Source organism: Hyperolius riggenbachi, chromosome 8, assembly GCF_040937935.1.
Source record: "Hyperolius riggenbachi isolate aHypRig1 chromosome 8, aHypRig1.pri, whole genome shotgun sequence".
Classification (NCBI taxonomy): Eukaryota; Metazoa; Chordata; class Amphibia; order Anura; family Hyperoliidae; genus Hyperolius; species Hyperolius riggenbachi.
In genome coordinates, this window is record NC_090653.1 from 23178714 (window position 1) to 23199621 (window position 20908).

The window sequence follows — 20908 nt, forward strand, 5'->3', positions numbered from 1 at the left end:
GTGTGATACAGAGGCTGGGATTCAGGCTTATGCAGCAGGTGTGTGATATAGAGGCCGGGACTCAGGCTTATGCAGCAGGCGTATGATATAGAGGCTGGGATTCAGGCTTATGCAGCAGGTGTATGATATAGAGGCCGGGATTCAGGCTTATGCAGCAGGTGTGTGATACAGAGGCTGGGATTCAGGCTTATGCAGCAGGTGTGTGATATAGAGGCTGGGATTCAGGCTTATGCAGCAGGTGTATGATATAGAGGCCGGGATTCAGGCTTATGCAGCAGGTATATGATATAGAGGCTGGGATTCAGGCTTATGCAGCGGGTGTGTGATACAGAGGCTGAGATTCAGGCTTATGCAGCAGGTATATGATATAGAGGCCGGGATTCGGGCTTATGCAGCAGGTATATGATATAGAGGCCGGGATTCGGGCTTATGCAGCAGGTATATGATACAGAGGCCGGGATTCAGGCTTATGCAGCAGGTGTGTGATACAGAGGCTGGGATTCAGGCCTATGCAGCAGGCGTGTGATATAGAAGCTGGGATTCAGGCTTATGCAGCAGGCGTGTGATATAGAGGCTGGGATTCAGGCTTATGCAGCAGGTGTATGATATAGAGGCTGCGATTCAGGCTTATGCAGCAGGCGTGTGATATAGAGGCTGGGATTCAGGCTTATGCAGCAGGTATATGATATAGAGGCTGGGATTCAGGCCTATGCAGCAGGTGTATGATATAGAGGCTGGGATTCAGGCTTATGCAGCAGGCGTGTGATATAGAGGCCGGGACTCAGGCTTATGCAGCAGGCGTATGATATAGAGGCTGGGATTCAGGCTTATGCAGCAGGTGTATGATACAGAGGCTGGGATTCAGGCCTATGCAGCAGGTATATGATATAGAGGCTGGGATTCAGGCTTATGCAGCAGGCGTATGATACAGAGGCCGGGATTCAGGCTTATGCAGCAGGTGTGTGATATAGAGGCTGGGATTCAGGCTTATGCAGCAGGCGTGTGATACAGAGGCTGGGATTCAGGCTTATGCAGCAGGCATATGATATAGAGGCCGGGATTCAGGCTTATGCAGCAGGCGTGTGATACAGAGGCTGGGATTCAGGCTTATGCAGCAGGCGTATGATACAGAGGCTGGGATTCAGGCCTATGCAGCAGGTGTGTGATATAGAGGCCGGGACTCAGGCTTATGCAGCAGGCGTATGATATAGAGGCTGGGATTCAGGCTTATGCAGCAGGTGTATGATATAGAGGCTGGGATTCAGGCTTATGCAGCAGGTGTGTGATACAGAGGCTGGGATTCAGGCTTATGCAGCAGGTGTGTGATATAGAGGCTGGGATTCAGGCTTATGCAGCAGGCGTATGATATAGAGGCTGAGATTCAGGCTTATGCAGCAGGTGTATGATATAGAGGCCGGGATTCAGGCTTATGCAGCAGGTGTGTGATACAGAGGCTGGGATTCAGGCTTATGCAGCAGGCGTATGATAGAGGCTGGGATTCAGGCTTATGCAGCAGGCGTATGATAGAGGCTGGGATTCAGGCTTATGCAGCAGGCGTATGATAGAGGCTGGGATTCAGGCTTATGCAGCAGGTGTGTGATATAGAGGCTGGGATTCAGGCTTATGCAGCAGGTGTGTGATACAGAGGCTGGGATTCAGGCTTATGCAGCAGGCGTATGATAGAGGCTTGGATTCAGGCTTATGCAGCAGGCGTATGATAGAGGCTGGGATTCAGGCTTATGCAGCAGGCGTATGATAGAGGCTGGGATTCAGGCTTATGCAGCAGGTGTATGATATAGAGGCTGGGATTCAGGCTTATGCAGCAGGTGTATGATATAGAGGCTGGGATTCAGGCTTATGCAGCAGGTGTATGATATAGAGGCTGGGATTCAGGCTTATGCAGCAGGTATATGATATAGAGGCTGGGATTCAGGCTTATGCAGCGGGTGTATGATATAGAGGCCGGGATTCAGGCTTATGCAGCAGGTATATGATATAGAGGCTGGGATTCAGGCTTATGCAGCAGGCGTGTGATACAGAGGCTGGGATTCAGGCTTATGCAGCAGGTGTATGATATAGAGGCCGGGATTCAGGCTTATGCAGCAGGTATATGATACAGAGGCCGGGATTCAGGCTTATGCAGCAGGTGTGTGATACAGAGGCTGGGATTCAGGCTTATGCAGCAGGCGTGTGATATAGAGGCTGGGATTCAGGCTTATGCAGCAGGTGTATGATATAGAGGCTGCGATTCAGGCTTATGCAGCAGGCGTGTGATATAGAGGCTGGGATTCAGGCTTATGCAGCAGGTATATGATATAGAGGCTGGGATTCAGGCCTATGCAGCAGGTGTATGATATAGAGGCTGGGATTCAGGCTTATGCAGCAGGCGTATGATACAGAGGCCGGGATTCAGGCTTATGCAGCAGGTGTGTGATATAGAGGCTGGGATTCAGGCTTATGCAGCAGGCGTGTGATATAGAGGCCGGGACTCAGGCTTATGCAGCAGGCGTATGATATAGAGGCTGGGATTCAGGCTTATGCAGCAGGTGTATGATACAGAGGCTGGGATTCAGGCCTATGCAGCAGGTGTATGATATAGAGGCTGGGATTCAGGCTTATGCAGCAGGTATATGATATAGAGGCTGGGATTCAGGCTTATGCAGCAGGTGTGTGATACAGAGGCTGGGATTCAGGCTTATGCAGCAGGCGTATGATAGAGGCTGGGATTCAGGCTTATGCAGCAGGCGTATGATAGAGGCTGGGATTCAGGCTTATGCAGCAGGCGTATGATAGAGGCTGGGATTCAGGCTTATGCAGCAGGCGTATGATAGAAGCTGGGATTCAGGCTTATGCAGCAGGCGTGTGATACAGAGGCTGGGATTCAGGCTTATGCAGCAGGCGTATGATAGAGGCTGGGATTCAGGCTTATGCAGCAGGCGTATGATACAGAGGCCGGGATTCAGGCTTATGCAGCAGGTGTGTGATATAGAGGCTGGGATTCAGGCTTATGCAGCAGGCGTGTGATACAGAGGCTGGGATTCAGGCTTATGCAGCAGGCGTATGATATAGAGGCCGGGATTCAGGCTTATGCAGCAGGCGTGTGATACAGAGGCTGGGATTCAGGCTTATGCAGCAGGCGTATGATACAGAGGCCGGGATTCAGGCTTATGCAGCAGGTGTGTGATATAGAGGCTGGGACTCAGGCTTATGCAGCAGGCGTGTGATACAGAGGCTGGGATTCAGGCTTATGCAGCAGGCGTATGATATAGAGGCCGGGATTCAGGCTTATGCAGCAGGCGTGTGATACAGAGGCTGGGATTCAGGCTTATGCAGCAGGCGTATGATACAGAGGCTGGGATTCAGGCCTATGCAGCAGGTGTGTGATATAGAGGCCGGGACTCAGGCTTATGCAGCAGGCGTATGATATAGAGGCTGGGATTCAGGCTTATGCAGCAGGTGTATGATATAGAGGCTGGGATTCAGGCTTATGCAGCAGGTGTGTGATGCAGAGGCTGGGATTCAGGCTTATGCAGCAGGTGTGTGATATAGAGGCTGGGATTCAGGCTTATGCAGCAGGTGTATGATATAGAGGCCGGGATTCAGGCTTATGCAGCAGGTATATGATATAGAGGCTGGGATTCAGGCTTATGCAGCGGGTGTGTGATACAGAGGCTGAGATTCAGGCTTATGCAGCAGGTATATGATATAGAGGCCGGGATTCGGGCTTATGCAGCAGGTATATGATATAGAGGCCGGGATTCGGGCTTATGCAGCAGGTATATGATACAGAGGCCGGGATTCAGGCTTATGCAGCAGGTGTGTGATACAGAGGCCGGGATTCAGGCTTATGCAGCAGGCGTGTGATACAGAGGCTGGGATTCAGGCTTATGCAGCAGGCGTATGATACAGAGGCTGGGATTCAGGCCTATGCAGCAGGTGTGTGATATAGAGGCCGGGACTCAGGCTTATGCAGCAGGCGTATGATATAGAGGCTGGGATTCAGGCTTATGCAGCAGGTGTATGATATAGAGGCTGGGATTCAGGCTTATGCAGCAGGTGTGTGATACAGAGGCTGGGATTCAGGCTTATGCAGCAGGTGTGTGATATAGAGGCTGGGATTCAGGCTTATGCAGCAGGCGTATGATATAGAGGCTGGGATTCAGGCTTATGCAGCAGGTGTATGATATAGAGGCCGGGATTCAGGCTTATGCAGCAGGTGTGTGATACAGAGGCTGGGATTCAGGCTTATGCAGCAGGCGTATGATAGAGGCTGGGATTCAGGCTTATGCAGCAGGCGTATGATAGAGGCCGGGATTCAGGCTTATGCAGCAGGTGTGTGATATAGAGGCTGGGATTCAGGCTTATGCAGCAGGTGTGTGATACAGAGGCTGGGATTCAGGCTTATGCAGCAGGCGTATGATAGAGGCTGGGATTCAGGCTTATGCAGCAGGCGTATGATAGAGGCTGGGATTCAGGCTTATGCAGCAGGCGTATGATAGAGGCTGGGATTCAGGCTTATGCAGCAGGCGTGTGATATAGAGGCTGGGATTCAGGCTTATGCAGCAGGTGTGTGATACAGAGGCCGGGACTCAGGCTTATGCAGCAGGTGTGTGATACAGAGGCTGGGATTCAGGCTTATGCAGCAGGCGTGTGATATAGAGGCTGGAATTCAGGCTTATGCAGCAGGTGTGTGATATAGAGGCTGGAATTCAGGCTTATGCAGCAGGTGTGTGATATAGAGGCTGGGATTCAGGCTTATGCAGCAGATGTGTGATATAGAGGCTGGGATTCAGGCTTATGCAGCAGGTGTGTGATATAGAGGCTGGGATTCAGGCTTATGCAGCAGGCGTGTGATATAGAGGCTGGGATTCAGGCTTATGCAGCAGGCGTGTGATATAGAGGCTGGGATTCAGGCTTATGCAGCAGGCGTGTGATATAGAGGCCGGGATTCAGGCTTATGCAGCAGGCGTATGATAGAGGCTGGGATTCAGGCTTATGCAGCAGGCGTGTGATATAGAGGCTGGGATTCAGGCTTATGCAGCAGGTGTGTGATACAGAGGCCGGGACTCAGGCTTATGCAGCAGGTGTGTGATACAGAGGCTGGGATTCAGGCTTATGCAGCAGGTGTGTGATATAGAGGCTGGAATTCAGGCTTATGCAGCAGGTGTGTGATACAGAGGCTGGGATTCAGGCTTATGCAGCAGGTATATGATATAGAGGCTGGGATTCAGGCTTATGCAGCAGGTGTGTGATACAGAGGCTGGGATTCAGGCTTATGCAGCAGGTGTATGATATAGAGGCTGGAATTCAGGCTTATGCAGCAGGTGTATGATATAGAGGCTGGGATTCAGGCTTATGCAGCAGGCGTATGATAGAGGCTGGGATTCAGGCTTATGCAGCAGGTGTGTGATATAGAGGCTGGGATTCAGGCTTATGCAGCAGATGTGTGATATAGAGGCTGGGATTCAGGCTTATGCAGCAGGTGTGTGATATAGAGGCTGGGATTCAGGCTTATGCAGCAGGCGTGTGATATAGAGGCTGGGATTCAGGCTTATGCAGCAGGCGTATGATATAGAGGCTGGAATTCAGGCTTATGCAGCAGGTGTGTGATATAGAGGCTGGAATTCAGGCTTATGCAGCAGGTGTGTGATAGAGGCTGGGATTCAGGCTTATGCAGCAGGTGTGTGATATAGAGGCTGGGATTCAGGCTTATGCAGCAGGCGTGTGATATAGAGGCTGGGATTCAGGCTTATGCAGCAGGCGTATGATATAGAGGCTGGAATTCAGGCTTATGCAGCAGGTGTGTGATATAGAGGCCGGGATTCAGGCTTATGCAGCAGGTGTATGATATAGAGGCTGGGATTCAGGCTTATGCAGCAGGTGTGTGATATAGAGGCTGGGATTCAGGCTTATGCAGCAGGCGTGTGATATAGAGGCTGGGATTCAGGCTTATGCAGCAGGCGTATGATAGAGGCTGGGATTCAGGCTTATGCAGCAGGCGTGTGATATAGAGGCTGGGATTCAGGCTTATGCAGCAGGCGTATGATATAGAGGCTGGGATTCAGGCTTATGCAGCAGGTGTGTGATATAGAGGCTGGGATTCAGGCTTATGCAGCAGGCGTGTGATATAGAGGCTGGAATTCAGGCTTATGCAGCAGGTGTGTGATATAGAGGCTGGAATTCAGGCTTATGCAGCAGGTGTGTGATATAGAGGCTGGGATTCAGGCTTATGCAGCAGGTGTATGATATAGAGGCTGGAATTCAGGCTTATGCAGCAGGCGTGTGATATAGAGGCTGGAATTCAGGCTTATGCAGCAGGTGTATGATATAGAGGCTGGAATTCAGGCTTATGCAGCAGGCGTGTGATATAGAGGCTGGAATTCAGGCTTATGCAGCAGGTGTATGATATAGAGGCTGGAATTCAGGCTTATGCAGCAGGTGTGTGATATAGAGGCTGGGATTCAGGCTTATGCAGCAGGTGTGTGATACAGAGGCTGGGATTCAGGCTTATGCAGCAGGCGTGTGATATAGAGGCTGGAATTCAGGCTTATGCAGCAGGTGTGTGATATAGAGGCTGGAATTCAGGCTTATGCAGCAGGTGTGTGATATAGAGGCTGGAATTCAGGCTTATGCAGCAGGCGTATGATACAGAGGCTGGGATTCAGGCTTATGCAGCAGGCGTGTGATACAGAGGCTGGGATTCAGGCTTATGCAGCAGGTGTGTGATACAGAGGCTGGGATTCAGGCTTATGCAGCAGGTGTGTGATATAGAGGCTGGGATTCAGGCTTATGCAGCAGATGTGTGATATAGAGGCTGGGATTCAGGCTTATGCAGCAGATGTGTGATATAGAGGCTGGGATTCAGGCTTATGCAGCAGGTGTGTGATACAGAGGCCGGGACTCAGGCTTATGCAGCAGGCGTATGATAGAGGCTGGGATTCAGGCTTATGCAGCAGGTGTGTGATACAGAGGCCGGGACTCAGGCTTATGCAGCAGGTGTGTGATACAGAGGCTGGGATTCAGGCTTATGCAGCAGGCGTGTGATATAGAGGCTGGAATTCAGGCTTATGCAGCAGGTGTGTGATATAGAGGCTGGAATTCAGGCTTATGCAGCAGATGTGTGATATAGAGGCTGGGATTCAGGCTTATGCAGCAGGCGTATGATATAGAGGCCGGGACTCAGGCTTATGCAGCAGGTGTGTGATACAGAGGCTGGGATTCAGGCTTATGCAGCAGGTGTGTGATATAGAGGCTGGGATTCAGGCTTATGCAGCAGGCGTGTGATATAGAGGCTGGGATTCAGGCTTATGCAGCAGGCGTATGATATAGAGGCTGGGATTCAGGCTTATGCAGCAGGTGTGTGATATAGAGGCTGGGATTCAGGCTTATGCAGCAGGCGTGTGATATAGAGGCTGGAATTCAGGCTTATGCAGCAGGTGTGTGATATAGAGGCTGGAATTCAGGCTTATGCAGCAGGTGTGTGATATAGAGGCTGGGATTCAGGCTTATGCAGCAGGTGTGTGATATAGAGGCTGGGATTCAGGCTTATGCAGCAGATGTGTGATATAGAGGCTGGGATTCAGGCTTATGCAGCAGATGTGTGATATAGAGGCTGGGATTCAGGCTTATGCAGCAGGTGTGTGATACAGAGGCCGGGACTCAGGCTTATGCAGCAGGCGTATGATAGAGGCTGGGATTCAGGCTTATGCAGCAGGTGTGTGATACAGAGGCCGGGACTCAGGCTTATGCAGCAGGTGTGTGATACAGAGGCCGGGACTCAGGCTTATGCAGCAGGCGTATGATAGAGGCTGGGATTCAGGCTTATGCAGCAGGTGTGTGATACAGAGGCCGGGACTCAGGCTTATGCAGCAGGTGTGTGATATAGAGGCTGGGATTCAGGCTTATGCAGCAGGCGTGTGATATAGAGGCTGGAATTCAGGCTTATGCAGCAGGTGTGTGATATAGAGGCTGGAATTCAGGCTTATGCAGCAGATGTGTGATATAGAGGCTGGGATTCAGGCTTATGCAGCAGGCGTATGATATAGAGGCCGGGACTCAGGCTTATGCAGCAGGTGTGTGATACAGAGGCTGGGATTCAGGCTTATGCAGCAGGCGTGTGATATAGAGGCCGGGACTCAGGCTTATGCAGCAGGTGTATGATACAGAGGCTGGGATTCAGGCCTATGCAGCAGGTGTATGATATAGAGGCTGGGATTCAGGCTTATGCAGCAGGCGTATGATACAGAGGCTGGGATTCAGGCTTATGCAGCAGGTGTGTGATATAGAGGCTGGGATTCAGGCTTATGCAGCAGGTGTGTGATATAGAGGCCGGGATTCAGGCTTATGCAGCAGGCGTGTGATATAGAGGCTGGGATTCAGGCTTATGCAGCAGGCGTATGATATAGAGGCTGGAATTCAGGCTTATGCAGCAGGTGTGTGATATAGAGGCCGGGATTCAGGCTTATGCAGCAGGTGTGTGATACAGAGGCCGGGATTCAGGCTTATGCAGCAGGTGTGTGATATAGAGGCTGGGATTCAGGCTTATGCAGCAGGCGTGTGATACAGAGGCTGGGATTCAGGCTTATGCAGCAGGCGTATGATACAGAGGCCGGGATTCAGGCTTATGCAGCAGGTGTATGATATAGAGGCTGGGATTCAGGCTTATGCAGCAGGCGTGTGATACAGAGGCTGGGATTCAGGCTTATGCAGCAGGTGTATGATACAGAGGCTGGGATTCAGGCTTATGCAGCAGGTGTATGATATAGAGGCTGGAATTCAGGCTTATGCAGCAGGTGTGTGATATAGAGGCTGGGATTCAGGCTTATGCAGCAGGCGTGTGATACAGAGGCTGGGATTCAGGCTTATGCAGCAGGTGTGTGATATAGAGGCTGGGATTCAGGCTTATGCAGCAGGCGTGTGATATAGAGGCTGGGATTCAGGCTTATGCAGCAGGTGTGTGATATAGAGGCTGGGATTCAGGTTTATGCAGCAGGCGTATGATATAGAGGCTGGGATTCAGGCTTATGCAGCAGGCGTGTGATACAGAGGCTGGGATTCAGGCTTATGCAGCAGGTGTATGATATAGAGGCCGGGATTCAGGCTTATGCAGCAGGCGTGTGATACAGAGGCTGGGATTCAGGCTTATGCAGCAGGTGTATGATATAGAGGCTGGGATTCAGGCTTATGCAGCAGGTGTGTGATATAGAGGCTGGGATTCAGGCTTATGCAGCAGGCGTGTGATATAGAGGCTGGGATTCAGGCTTATGCAGCAGGCGTGTGATATAGAGGCTGGGATTCAGGCTTATGCAGCAGGCGTGTGATATAGAGGCTGGGATTCAGGCTTATGCAGCAGGTGTATGATATAGAGGCTGGGATTCAGGCTTATGCAGCAGGTGTGTGATATAGAGGCTGGGATTCAGGCTTATGCAGCGGGTGTATGATATAGAGGCCGGGATTCAGGCTTATGCAGCAGGTATATGATATAGAGGCTGGGATTCAGGCTTATGCAGCAGGTGTGTGATACAGAGGCTGGGATTCAGGCTTATGCAGCAGGTGTGTGATATAGAGGCCGGGATTCAGGCTTATGCAGCAGGTATATGATATAGAGGCTGGGATTCAGGCTTATGCAGCAGGTGTGTGATACAGAGGCTGGGATTCAGGCTTATGCAGCAGGTGTGTGATATAGAGGCTGGAATTCAGGCTTATGCAGCAGGTGTGTGATATAGAGGCTGGAATTCAGGCTTATGCAGCAGGTGTGTGATATAGAGGCTGGGATTCAGGCTTATGCAGCAGGTGTGTGATATAGAGGCTGGGATTCAGGCTTATGCAGCAGGCGTATGATAGAGGCTGGGATTCAGGCTTATGCAGCAGGCGTATGATATAGAGGCTGGGATTCAGGCTTATGCAGCAGGCGTGTGATACAGAGGCTGGGATTCAGGCTTATGCAGCAGGCGTGTGATATAGAGGCTGGGATTCAGGCTTATGCAGCAGGCGTATGATATAGAGGCTGGAATTCAGGCTTATGCAGCAGGTGTGTGATATAGAGGCTGGGATTCAGGCTTATGCAGCAGGTGTGTGATATAGAGGCTGGGATTCAGGCTTATGCAGCAGGCGTGTGATATAGAGGCTGGGATTCAGGCTTATGCAGCAGGTGTGTGATATAGAGGCTGGGATTCAGGCTTATGCAGCAGGCGTGTGATATAGAGGCTGGGATTCAGGCTTATGCAGCAGGTGTATGATATAGAGGCTGCGATTCAGGCTTATGCAGCAGGCGTGTGATATAGAGGCTGGGATTCAGGCTTATGCAGCAGGTATATGATATAGAGGCTGGGATTCAGGCCTATGCAGCAGGTGTATGATATAGAGGCTGGGATTCAGGCTTATGCAGCAGGCGTATGATACAGAGGCCGGGATTCAGGCCTATGCAGCAGGTGTATGATATAGAGGCCGGGATTCAGGCTTATGCAGCAGGTATATGATATAGAGGCTGGGATTCAGGCTTATGCAGCAGGCGTGTGATATAGAGGCTGGGATTCAGGCTTATGCAGCAGGCGTATGATATAGAGGCTGGAATTCAGGCTTATGCAGCAGGTGTGTGATATAGAGGCCGGGATTCAGGCTTATGCAGCAGGTGTGTGATACAGAGGCCGGGATTCAGGCTTATGCAGCAGGTGTGTGATATAGAGGCTGGGATTCAGGCTTATGCAGCAGGCGTGTGATACAGAGGCTGGGATTCAGGCTTATGCAGCAGGCGTATGATACAGAGGCCGGGATTCAGGCTTATGCAGCAGGTGTATGATATAGAGGCTGGGATTCAGGCTTATGCAGCAGGCGTGTGATACAGAGGCTGGGATTCAGGCTTATGCAGCAGGTGTATGATACAGAGGCTGGGATTCAGGCTTATGCAGCAGGCGTATGATAGAGGCCGGGATTCAGGCTTATGCAGCAGGCGTGTGATATAGAGGCTGGGATTCAGGCTTATGCAGCAGGTGTATGATATAGAGGCTGGGATTCAGGCTTATGCAGCAGGTGTATGATATAGAGGCTGGAATTCAGGCTTATGCAGCAGGTGTGTGATATAGAGGCTGGGATTCAGGCTTATGCAGCAGGCGTGTGATACAGAGGCTGGGATTCAGGCTTATGCAGCAGGTGTGTGATATAGAGGCTGGGATTCAGGCTTATGCAGCAGGCGTGTGATATAGAGGCTGGGATTCAGGCTTATGCAGCAGGTGTGTGATATAGAGGCTGGGATTCAGGCTTATGCAGCAGGCGTGTGATATAGAGGCTGGGATTCAGGCTTATGCAGCAGGTGTATGATATAGAGGCTGCGATTCAGGCTTATGCAGCAGGCGTGTGATATAGAGGCTGGGATTCAGGCTTATGCAGCAGGTATATGATATAGAGGCTGGGATTCAGGCCTATGCAGCAGGTGTATGATATAGAGGCTGGGATTCAGGCTTATGCAGCAGGCGTATGATACAGAGGCCGGGATTCAGGCCTATGCAGCAGGTGTATGATATAGAGGCCGGGATTCAGGCTTATGCAGCAGGTATATGATATAGAGGCTGGGATTCAGGCTTATGCAGCAGGTGTGTGATATAGAGGCTGGGATTCAGGCTTATGCAGCAGGTGTGTGATATAGAGGCTGGGATTCAGGCTTATGCAGCAGGCGTGTGATATAGAGGCTGGGATTCAGGCTTATGCAGCAGGCGTATGATATAGAGGCTGGAATTCAGGCTTATGCAGCAGGTGTGTGATATAGAGGCCGGGATTCAGGCTTATGCAGCAGGTGTGTGATATAGAGGCTGGGATTCAGGCTTATGCAGCAGGTGTGTGATATAGAGGCTGGGATTCAGGCTTATGCAGCAGGTGTATGATATAGAGGCTGGGACTCAGGCTTATGCAGCAGGTGTGTGATATAGAGGCTGGGATTCAGGCTTATGCAGCAGGCGTATGATACAGAGGCCGGGATTCAGGCTTATGCAGCAGGTGTATGATATAGAGGCTGGGATTCAGGCTTATGCAGCAGGCGTGTGATACAGAGGCTGGGATTCAGGCTTATGCAGCAGGTGTGTGATATAGAGGCCGGGATTCAGGCTTATGCAGCAGGTGTGTGATACAGAGGCTGGGATTCAGGCTTATGCAGCAGGTGTATGATATAGAGGCCAGGATTCAGGCTTATGCAGCAGGCGTGTGATACAGAGGCTGGGATTCAGGCTTATGCAGCAGGTGTGTGATATAGAGGCTGGAATTCAGGCTTATGCAGCAGGTGTGTGATATAGAGGCTGGAATTCAGGCTTATGCAGCAGGTGTATGATATAGAGGCCGGGATTCAGGCTTATGCAGCAGATGTGTGATATAGAGGCTGGGATTCAGGCTTATGCAGCAGGCGTATGATAGAGGCCGGGATTCGGGCTTATGCAGCAGGTATATGATATAGAGGCTGGGATTCAGGCTTATGCAGCAGGCGTATGATAGAGGCTGGGATTCAGGCTTATGCAGCAGGTGTGTGATATAGAGGCTGGGATTCAGGCTTATGCAGCAGGTGTGTGATATAGAGGCTGGGATTCAGGCTTATGCAGCAGGTATATAATATAGAGGCTGGGATTCAGGCTTATGCAGCAGGTGTGTGATATAGAGGCTGGGATTCAGGCTTATGCAGCAGGCGTGTGATATTGAGGCTGGGATTCAGGCTTATGCAGCAGATGTGTGATATAGAGGCTGGGATTCAGGCTTATGCAGCAGGTGTATGATATAGAGGCTGGGATTCAGGCTTATGCAGCAGGCGTGTGATATTGAGGCTGGGATTCAGGCTTATGTAGCAGATGTGTGATATAGAGGCCGGGATTCAGGCTTATGTAGCAGATGTGTGATATAGAGGCTGGGATTCAGGCTTATGTAGCAGATGTGTGATATAGAGGCTGGGATTCAGGCTTATGCAGCAGGTGTATGATAGAGGCTGGGATTCAGGCTTATGCAGCAGGTGTGTGATACAGAGGCCGGGATTCAGGCTTATAATACTCGCTAGATCAGGCTTAGAATATAGATCAGGCTCATACTCCTCTCTCTCCTCGCCGGATGCAGCCGCGTCCCTCGTAAAGATAATGAACGAAGCCTCCACTAATTGGGTGTTAATAAGCAATATGCTTTATTTTACAGTCTTGTTATGTGTTTACTGTTGTCTCCTATCTTCCCGTGTCTTATGCTGTTATTCTGCCATCATTTATTACTTGTTAGGGAAATTTACCACCGACAAGCTGGTCTTTCCTGGCAGAATCAAATCTATCTATCTATCTATCTATCTATCTATCTATCTATCTATCTATCTATCGTGTCTATTAATCTCCTATCTATCTATCTATCTATCGTATCTATCTATCTATCTATCTATCGTATCTATCTATCTATCGTATCTATCTATCTATCTATCTATCTATCTATCTATCTACAGTGTCTATCTATCTATCTATCTATCTATCTATCTATCTATCTATCGTATCTATCTATCTATCTATCTATCTATCTATCTATCTATCTATCTATCTATCTATCTATCTATCTATCTATCTATCTATCTATCTATCTATCTATCTACAGTGTCTATCTATCTATCTATCTATCTATCTATCTATCTATCTATCTATCTATCTATCTATCTATCTATCTATCTATCGTATCTATCTATCTATCCTATCTATCTATCTATCTATCTATCTATCTATCTATCTACAGTGTCTATCTATCTATCTATCTATCTATCTATCTATCTATCGGGGTGTAACTATAGACCCTGCAAAGGATGCAGCTGCAGGGGGCCCTGTGGGGGTAGAAGTTTCTTTTCCCTGTCCTGAGGGACTGACAGGTAAAAACACAGAGAGAAAATCATTGATCATGCGCAAACGCGAAGATACGCGCAAAAATGGCCGTGATATGAGTTATCACGGTTTAATGAATTAAGCCCCATGTGTGTCTGTATGTGTGAAACATGCACGTTTTATCACAGAAGCGAATGTAACTGATAGAGAAAATGCCTGCAGTGCTTCCCTGCTGTCTGTTTCTATCTGCAAGGGGAAAACACATACAAGTGTGCACTAGCCAGCTGAGTAACATTAGTTCTCAGTTTACATGGGGGGGAGGGGGGGCATCCAAAGTTTCGTTGGGGGGCCCAGTGATTTCTAGTTACACCCCCTGCTATCTGTCTATTTATCTATGTATTTATATCTGTGAAGCATGGTAGAGGAGCCCTTGCAACCGCAGGGGGGCCCAGAGCTGTAAGGGGGCCCCAACTTCTACTTCACTTCCTCCAATAGAGGTGCTCATCCTTCAGATCGGGTGTTTTGTGGCTCCACATGTTATGAGTGTGAGGATCATGATGGGCTGTCCACACTTGTTTGATGACTCTTGTAAGATGGGCCCCCAGGCTGTGAGGGTCACCAGGGGGAGGCAGGAGAAAGGGTGTGAACGTTGGGGGACTTTATGAAAGTTTTGCTGGGGGCCCCATGATTTAAAGTTACGCCCCTCTCTGGCTTTTTTAGTGGAGGTAAAGGGTGATTTTGGGGAGATTTTTATGGAGTAAAATAGATCTTGATAAAGGAAAGCCAGCTCTCCAGTCTGCTATGCCATGTGGTGCTCTGCAGAGGGCGCTTGACTAGAGCCAGTTTTATTCTACGACTGTGTTTAGGGATTTAAGGATACCCGAAGTGACATGTGACATGATGAAACAGACATGTGTATGTATACTGCCTAGAACACAAATAACTATGCTGTGTTCCTTTTTTTCTTTCTCTGCCTGAAAGAGTTAAAGGGGAACTGAAGAGCAAGGTATATGGAGGCTGCCATGTTTATTTCCTTTTAAGCAATACCAGTTGCCTGGCAGCCCTGCTGATCCTCTGCCTCTAATACTATTAGCCATAGCCCCTGAACAAGCATGCAGCAGATCAGGTGTTTCTGACATTATTGTCAGATCTGACAAGACTAGCTGCATGCTTGTTTCTGGTGTTATTCAGATACTACTGCAGAGAAATAGACCAGCAGGGCTGCCAGGCAACTGGTATTGATTAAAAGGAAATAAATATGGCAGCCTCCGTATACCTCTTACTTCAGTTCCCCTTTAAATATCAGGTATGTAAGTGGCTGACTCAGTCCTGACTCAGACAGGAAGTGACTACAGTGTGATCCTCACTGATAAGAAATTCCAATTATAAAGCACTTTCCTAGCAGAAAATGGCTTCTGAGAGCAGGAAAGAGCTAAAAAGGGTCAATAGTTCATAGATTTTAGCTCTGGCATACTTCATGAATGTGTCATAAAAAACAGTAAAAACTTAAAAAGTAGATTTAAACATAAAAAAACAACTGTGGAATATCTTAAAAAGTAATTTTTAGGAGAAGGAAGATAGATAAAATCATTTATTTCATTAGTTTATTTTTCACCCCAGATGTACTCTAAGCAGACAGGAATTTGGTGTCGTTCACAGGTCTGAGCAGAGGTAAGGAACCACTCCACTTAGAGGAGAAGCCGGCAGTGCCTTCCTCTGACACAACATTTTCAGAAAGAGCAAAGGCAGCAGCTGGGGTCAAACAGGGGAACAAAGGTCATACAGCATATATAATGACAAGTGTCAGTTCTGGGCAGATTTTCCCCCCGAAAGGAAAAACGAACAAACCACCACACACTAAAGAATAGAAGAATATAAACCATGTGCCTTATAGGGTGGATGCAGAGGGAGTCCCAGAGATACAGACAACCTGCCGATCCTGTCGCATTTTGTTGCACCCCCCACTTCTTGTACTACCCCAGCTTAGTGTGTAAATGCAGAGTATAGTGCAGAAGAAGCAGCGCTCTCACCTCTCCACTGAAGTCCAGTGCTGTGCTTTCGCCTGTCCACTCACCACTTGCCCTAGTGCCCAGCATCTCCTAGCACATGTAGCATGATTACACACTATATGAAGAGAGCCAGCACTAGAGGGAGCAGAAAACAGGATGTTCACACAGGAACAGCGCTGGACTCCAAAGGGGAGGGGAGAGCACTGCTGCACTATACTCTGCCTGGACACACTGGACGAGGGGAGTGTAGGAGGGGTCAGGAACAGATAGTGGGACAAGGGGACTAAGGGAGGCACAAAGTGGGACAGAGGGAGGTACAGAGGGACGCATACAGACCCGGATCATCCACAAGGCAATTTTGTACAGCAGAAGGAAATGACAGCGCTTCCAAACAGATGCTGCACCTGAATTGACTACCTGCACAAGTATCCAGAGCTCGAATAACGGGCAGATTACACACCTATAGCTCCCAACTGTCCCTTTTTTGGAGGGACAGTCCCTTTTTGGGAGCGCTGTCCCTCTGTCCCTCTTTCCTCCTCATTTGTCCCTCTTTCAGGACTTTGTCCCTCTTTCTAGGTAAATATATATATTTCTATACTAAAAATGTGTTCGATTGACTCTAAACTTTATTCCCATCCTTTAAATTGATATATTACTCATTTTAAAATGTTAAAATGAAGGAAAATGAACCAGGATAGGAAGGACCAGTGTGGTTTGAATTATAAAACAACATATTTTTCTTATGAAATCTTTATCGTATGTGTGACTTGAGGCGTGGTGAGGGTGTGGCCAGGGGTGTGGCAGGGACGTGGCTTAAGTGTCCCTTTTTCTCATCTCAAAAAGTTGGGAGGTATGCACACCTTGCATTAAAAACAGGTACAGTAAAGGAGGGCTTAAGCTTCAGCATAAGTTGTGCACAAATTATCACTACTAGACTCTCCCACGGCGGTGACGGGCCCCCATGGGAGAGACCTAACCACTAGTCTAACAGTGAAGCATATCAAATAGTGAAGCATGTTCAAACAGTGAAAATTGCTTCACTGTTAGACTATTGGTTAGGTTCTCTCCCATGGGGGCCCATCGCCGCCGTGGGAGAGTCTAGTAGGGATAATTTGTGCACAACTTATGCTGAAGCTTTTTGATCAACACGGACATTGATTTTTGGTGTCAGAGCATGGAGGCACAGCATCGTTCAGATCGGTTAGTGAAGGAGAATTGCCAGGATACCACTTGCAGTGTGTGGGCCTCTTGTTGATCGATTTTCAATTTAACACACTGTTTTTAATTGCCCAATAAAGTCGATCACTTAATCGCTCGATGGAAAATCACATAATGTGTGAGATCCTTATCAGAGACCTGAGACAAAAGGGAGGGTGGAAAGATTTGTACTTCCCTGGGGCTTCATCCTCCATCCCCCTGCAGTCCTTCTGCTCCCTTGATGTCCGTCTGGTTCTCTTCATTGTGGCACTGTAAGACCCGGGTTCGCACTTGCGTTGTAGTGGAAAACGGATCCGTGAAAGCGGATCTGATCACCGGTCAATTGGTTCCGTTTTCACTTCGTTGCTGTTCCGTTGCTTCCATTCAGTTTCCCCAAGTCCCCCCCCCCCCCCCCCCCCTCCCAAGACTGAAACCCCCAAAGTGTATTTTCCCCGTTAAGCTGGCCACTAACAGTCTAATTTCTAGCGAAAAATCGTTCGAGCGATCAGAAATTCTGATCGGACGAAAAATCGTTCACTACACCATCAACTAACCAATCTTTGCTTCCTATCTATCACGACCACCAAGAAAATCCAAATTTTCGTTCGACGAAAATTCATTCGGGCGACATTTTTTTCACTCGTTCATAATCGATTGTGTCCACCAATGGAGATCATTTACAACCAATCCGATCAGAATTTCTGATCGCTCGAACGATTTTTCGCTAGAAATTGGACCGTTAGTGGCCAGCTTAAGAACGGTCTGTTTCTTCATTAGTGTGAAGAAACGTTCAGTTTTCTCATTGCCCCCAATGCAGTGCTTCAGCTTCCATTTCCGTTCCGCTGGGCCCAGCGGTCCGGAAAAATTGCTGCAGGGGAGAAGTTGCGGTCCGTTCAGCGGATCGTGTGGAACGGATGCGTTTGAACGGACCCATGTGAACATAGCCATAGGTTACCAATGGATCCGTTCCCATCGGTTACGATCTGTTCTCTTTTAATCCGGGAATGGACCGTTTTTTAATTAATGTGAACTGGGCCTGAGGCTCACGGTTCAGCTGGGTTTGTGGGCCACTGTCCATGCACGGTCCTGGCCACACTCGCCATCCAGTCGCGGGTTTTGTCCAGGCGCAGTTACAGTCTTAACGAACTGCGCATTCACAGAATGCTCCCGGCCATTGGATGGTGCGTACGGCTGGGACTGCGCATGCGCAGTAGCACTCAGCAGAGTGGTGGATACTACGGGGCTTATAGCAGTGCAACCGAGGGGACCAGGAGGGCGGCGACAGAGCACACAGACCACAGGGGGCTGGAAGAAACCCCTGGTAAGTAAAAACCTTAAGGACTCCTTTCCATATAGCGCGCTTTTAGTCGTGCTTATGGAAATGCGATCGCAGGGACAGCAGAGCTCCGCCCCCTGATAGTGACACGCAATGCAGAGCCGCGCTGCTCTGTGTTACATAACATGGAAACGAGCCCTTTATGTTTTTATCTAGGTACACAGTTTGTATGTTTGGCTGGAATGGTTATGTAGGTCCTCAGTGATATCCCAGGATCTTGGTGAATTCCTGGGGTGTGGTTCGGCCCCTGGTGGCTGGGGATGGTTGCTGGAGACAGGTCTTCTTTCCCAGCACAGTAATCTCCAGGCCGGGGGTAGGTGAGGGTATGTCGGGTGGGGATATCCTGCTCGGGGATTATCATTGTGTGCAGAGTTCGGGGTAATGTCTGGAGATCGCTCTCTGGTCTTCGGGGCAAGGCGGTTAATCTTCAGGATATTGCTGGGATTTCTGCCGCAGCCTCAGTCCTCTTCCTCGATCACCTCATCCTCGTTATCCGTGGGAAAAGCCACGTCCTCCTCGCCATCTGACATCCTCACGCTGTACTTTACACAAGCCGCCGGATCGCCAACTGTCAGGATACAGAGATAGGAGACAATGAGGACAAGTGACAAACCCATTACAACATGGAACCTGAAGAGAGTCTTTACCACCACCCCTCTTCCACCACTAGGTGGCACTGCAACACTGACTCCATCCTCTGAATCCCGATCACATGTCATATCATGTGATCCAAAGATGGATTAAAGGACAAGAGAAGTATATGGAGGCTGCCATATTTATTTACTTTTAAGCAATAACAGTTGCCTTGCAACCATGCTGGTCTATTTGGCTGCAGTAGTGTCTGATTAATACCAGAAACAAGCATGCAGCTAGTCTTGTCAGATCTGACAATAATGTCAGAAACACCTGATCTGCTGCATGCTTGTTCAGGGGCTATGGCTAAAAGTATTAGAGGCAGAGGATCAGCAGGACTTCCAGGCAACTGGTATTGTTTAACCTTCCTGGCGGTAGCTGCGTGAGCACACCGATCACTACCGCCCCGCGCTGATTCGCCTCTATCCACCGCCCCCCCCCCCCCCCCAGACCCCTTGCGCAGCCTGGCCTATAAGCGCCAGGCAGCGCTGAGGGGTGGATCGGGACTTCCGATAAAGTCACGACGTCGATGACATCGGTGACGTCATCCCGCCATGGCGACGGGGGAAGCCCTCCAGGAAATCCCGTTCTTTTAATGGGATTCCGTTCTTTGAACGTGATTTCCTGATCGCCGGAGGCGATCGAAGAGGGTGGGGGGATGCCGCTGCACAGCGGCTATCATGTAGCGAGCCCTGGGCTCGCTACATGATTTAAAAAAAAAAAAAATTACAAAAAAAAAAACGGCTGCGCTGCCCCCTGGCGGTTTTTAATAGACCGCCAGGGAGGTTAAAAGGGAATAACTATAGCAGCCTCCATATCCCTCTCACTTCAGTTGTCCTTTAACGTAAAATGGGGCCCTAGGCAAAGTAACATCTATGATTCATCTTTATGGTTCTTTTGGTAATCTGAGGGTGGTCAAAGAAAGTGGCTTTAGGGCCCCTGAAATGCACTAGGCCCCAGGCACCTGCCTTGGTTGCCTAGTGTATGATCCTGCTCTGATGTGATCGGAACCTAGAAGAGGATGTCTGCATTGCAGCAATTTAAACAATGTGGTGGTGTTGCAGCGCACATTGAAAATACATTAAAAGGTGCCCATTCATGGTAATGATCATATTTTCCATCAGATTCCACCCAATCAATCCTTCCTGAACAATCGCATTATCAATCGTCTCCTGAAATAAATTTTTGATCAGCATTGGCAGACTTTTTAAAATAGATACGATCGTCACTTATTTAGACGGGCGCAAGTTGGATTTTTTTCATCTTAATGAGTCTATCGAAAATAAAATTGTTTGCAAAAAATGAATCTTTTATTGGATACCTTAAAGAGGAACTCCATTGAAAATAATGTAATAAAAAAAGTGCTTCATTTTCACAATAATTATGTATAAATGATTTAGTCAGTGTTTGCCCATTATAAAATCTTTTAAATCCCTGGTTTACATTCTGACATTTATTCCATGGTGACATTTTTACTGCTGGCAGGTGATGTAGCTGCTGCATGCTGTTTTGGCAGTTGGAAACAGCTGTAAACAGCTATTTCCCACAATGCAACACGGTTCACAGACAGGAAACTGCCAGGAGTACCACGGTCCTCAGAGTTTCTTGTGGGAGGGGTTTCACCACAATATCAGTCATACAGCGCCCCCTGATGGTCTGTTTGTGAAAAGTAATAGATTTCTCATGTAGAAGGGGGTATCAGCTACTGATTGGGATAAAGTTCAATTCTTGGTTGGAGTTTCTCTTTAAAGGGAACCTAAATTGAACTGGGAAAAAATAGTGGCTGAGTGGCTGAGTTTCGTTGTCGGCGACAGAGCAAGTCGCCTGCACATCTGGCACAAGAACTGGCTTTGTTGCCCAAATCGAAACTCAGCCACTGCAGGGGACCGGAGAATCATTGCAGGAGGGCGTGGGAACAG

The 20908-nt window shown here is 48.9% G+C and overlaps 1 protein-coding gene and 1 long non-coding RNA gene across 5 annotated transcripts in view; one reads left to right on the top strand and one right to left on the bottom strand.

The window, feature by feature from the left end:
* The window catches only part of LOC137528648 (uncharacterized), a 211431-nt gene that overhangs the window by 76044 nt on the left and 114479 nt on the right, over positions 1-20908 (top strand). The gene's annotated exons all lie outside the window — the stretch shown is intronic.
* The window catches only part of LOC137528644 (sodium/hydrogen exchanger 2-like), a 66277-nt gene continuing 62845 nt past the window's right edge, over positions 17477-20908 (bottom strand). The window contains exon 12 of the mRNA XM_068250056.1: positions 17477-18924. Coding sequence (XP_068106157.1) covers positions 18815-18924 — 110 coding nt within the window. The 3' untranslated portion in view covers positions 17477-18814. The remainder of the gene's footprint in view (positions 18925-20908) is intronic.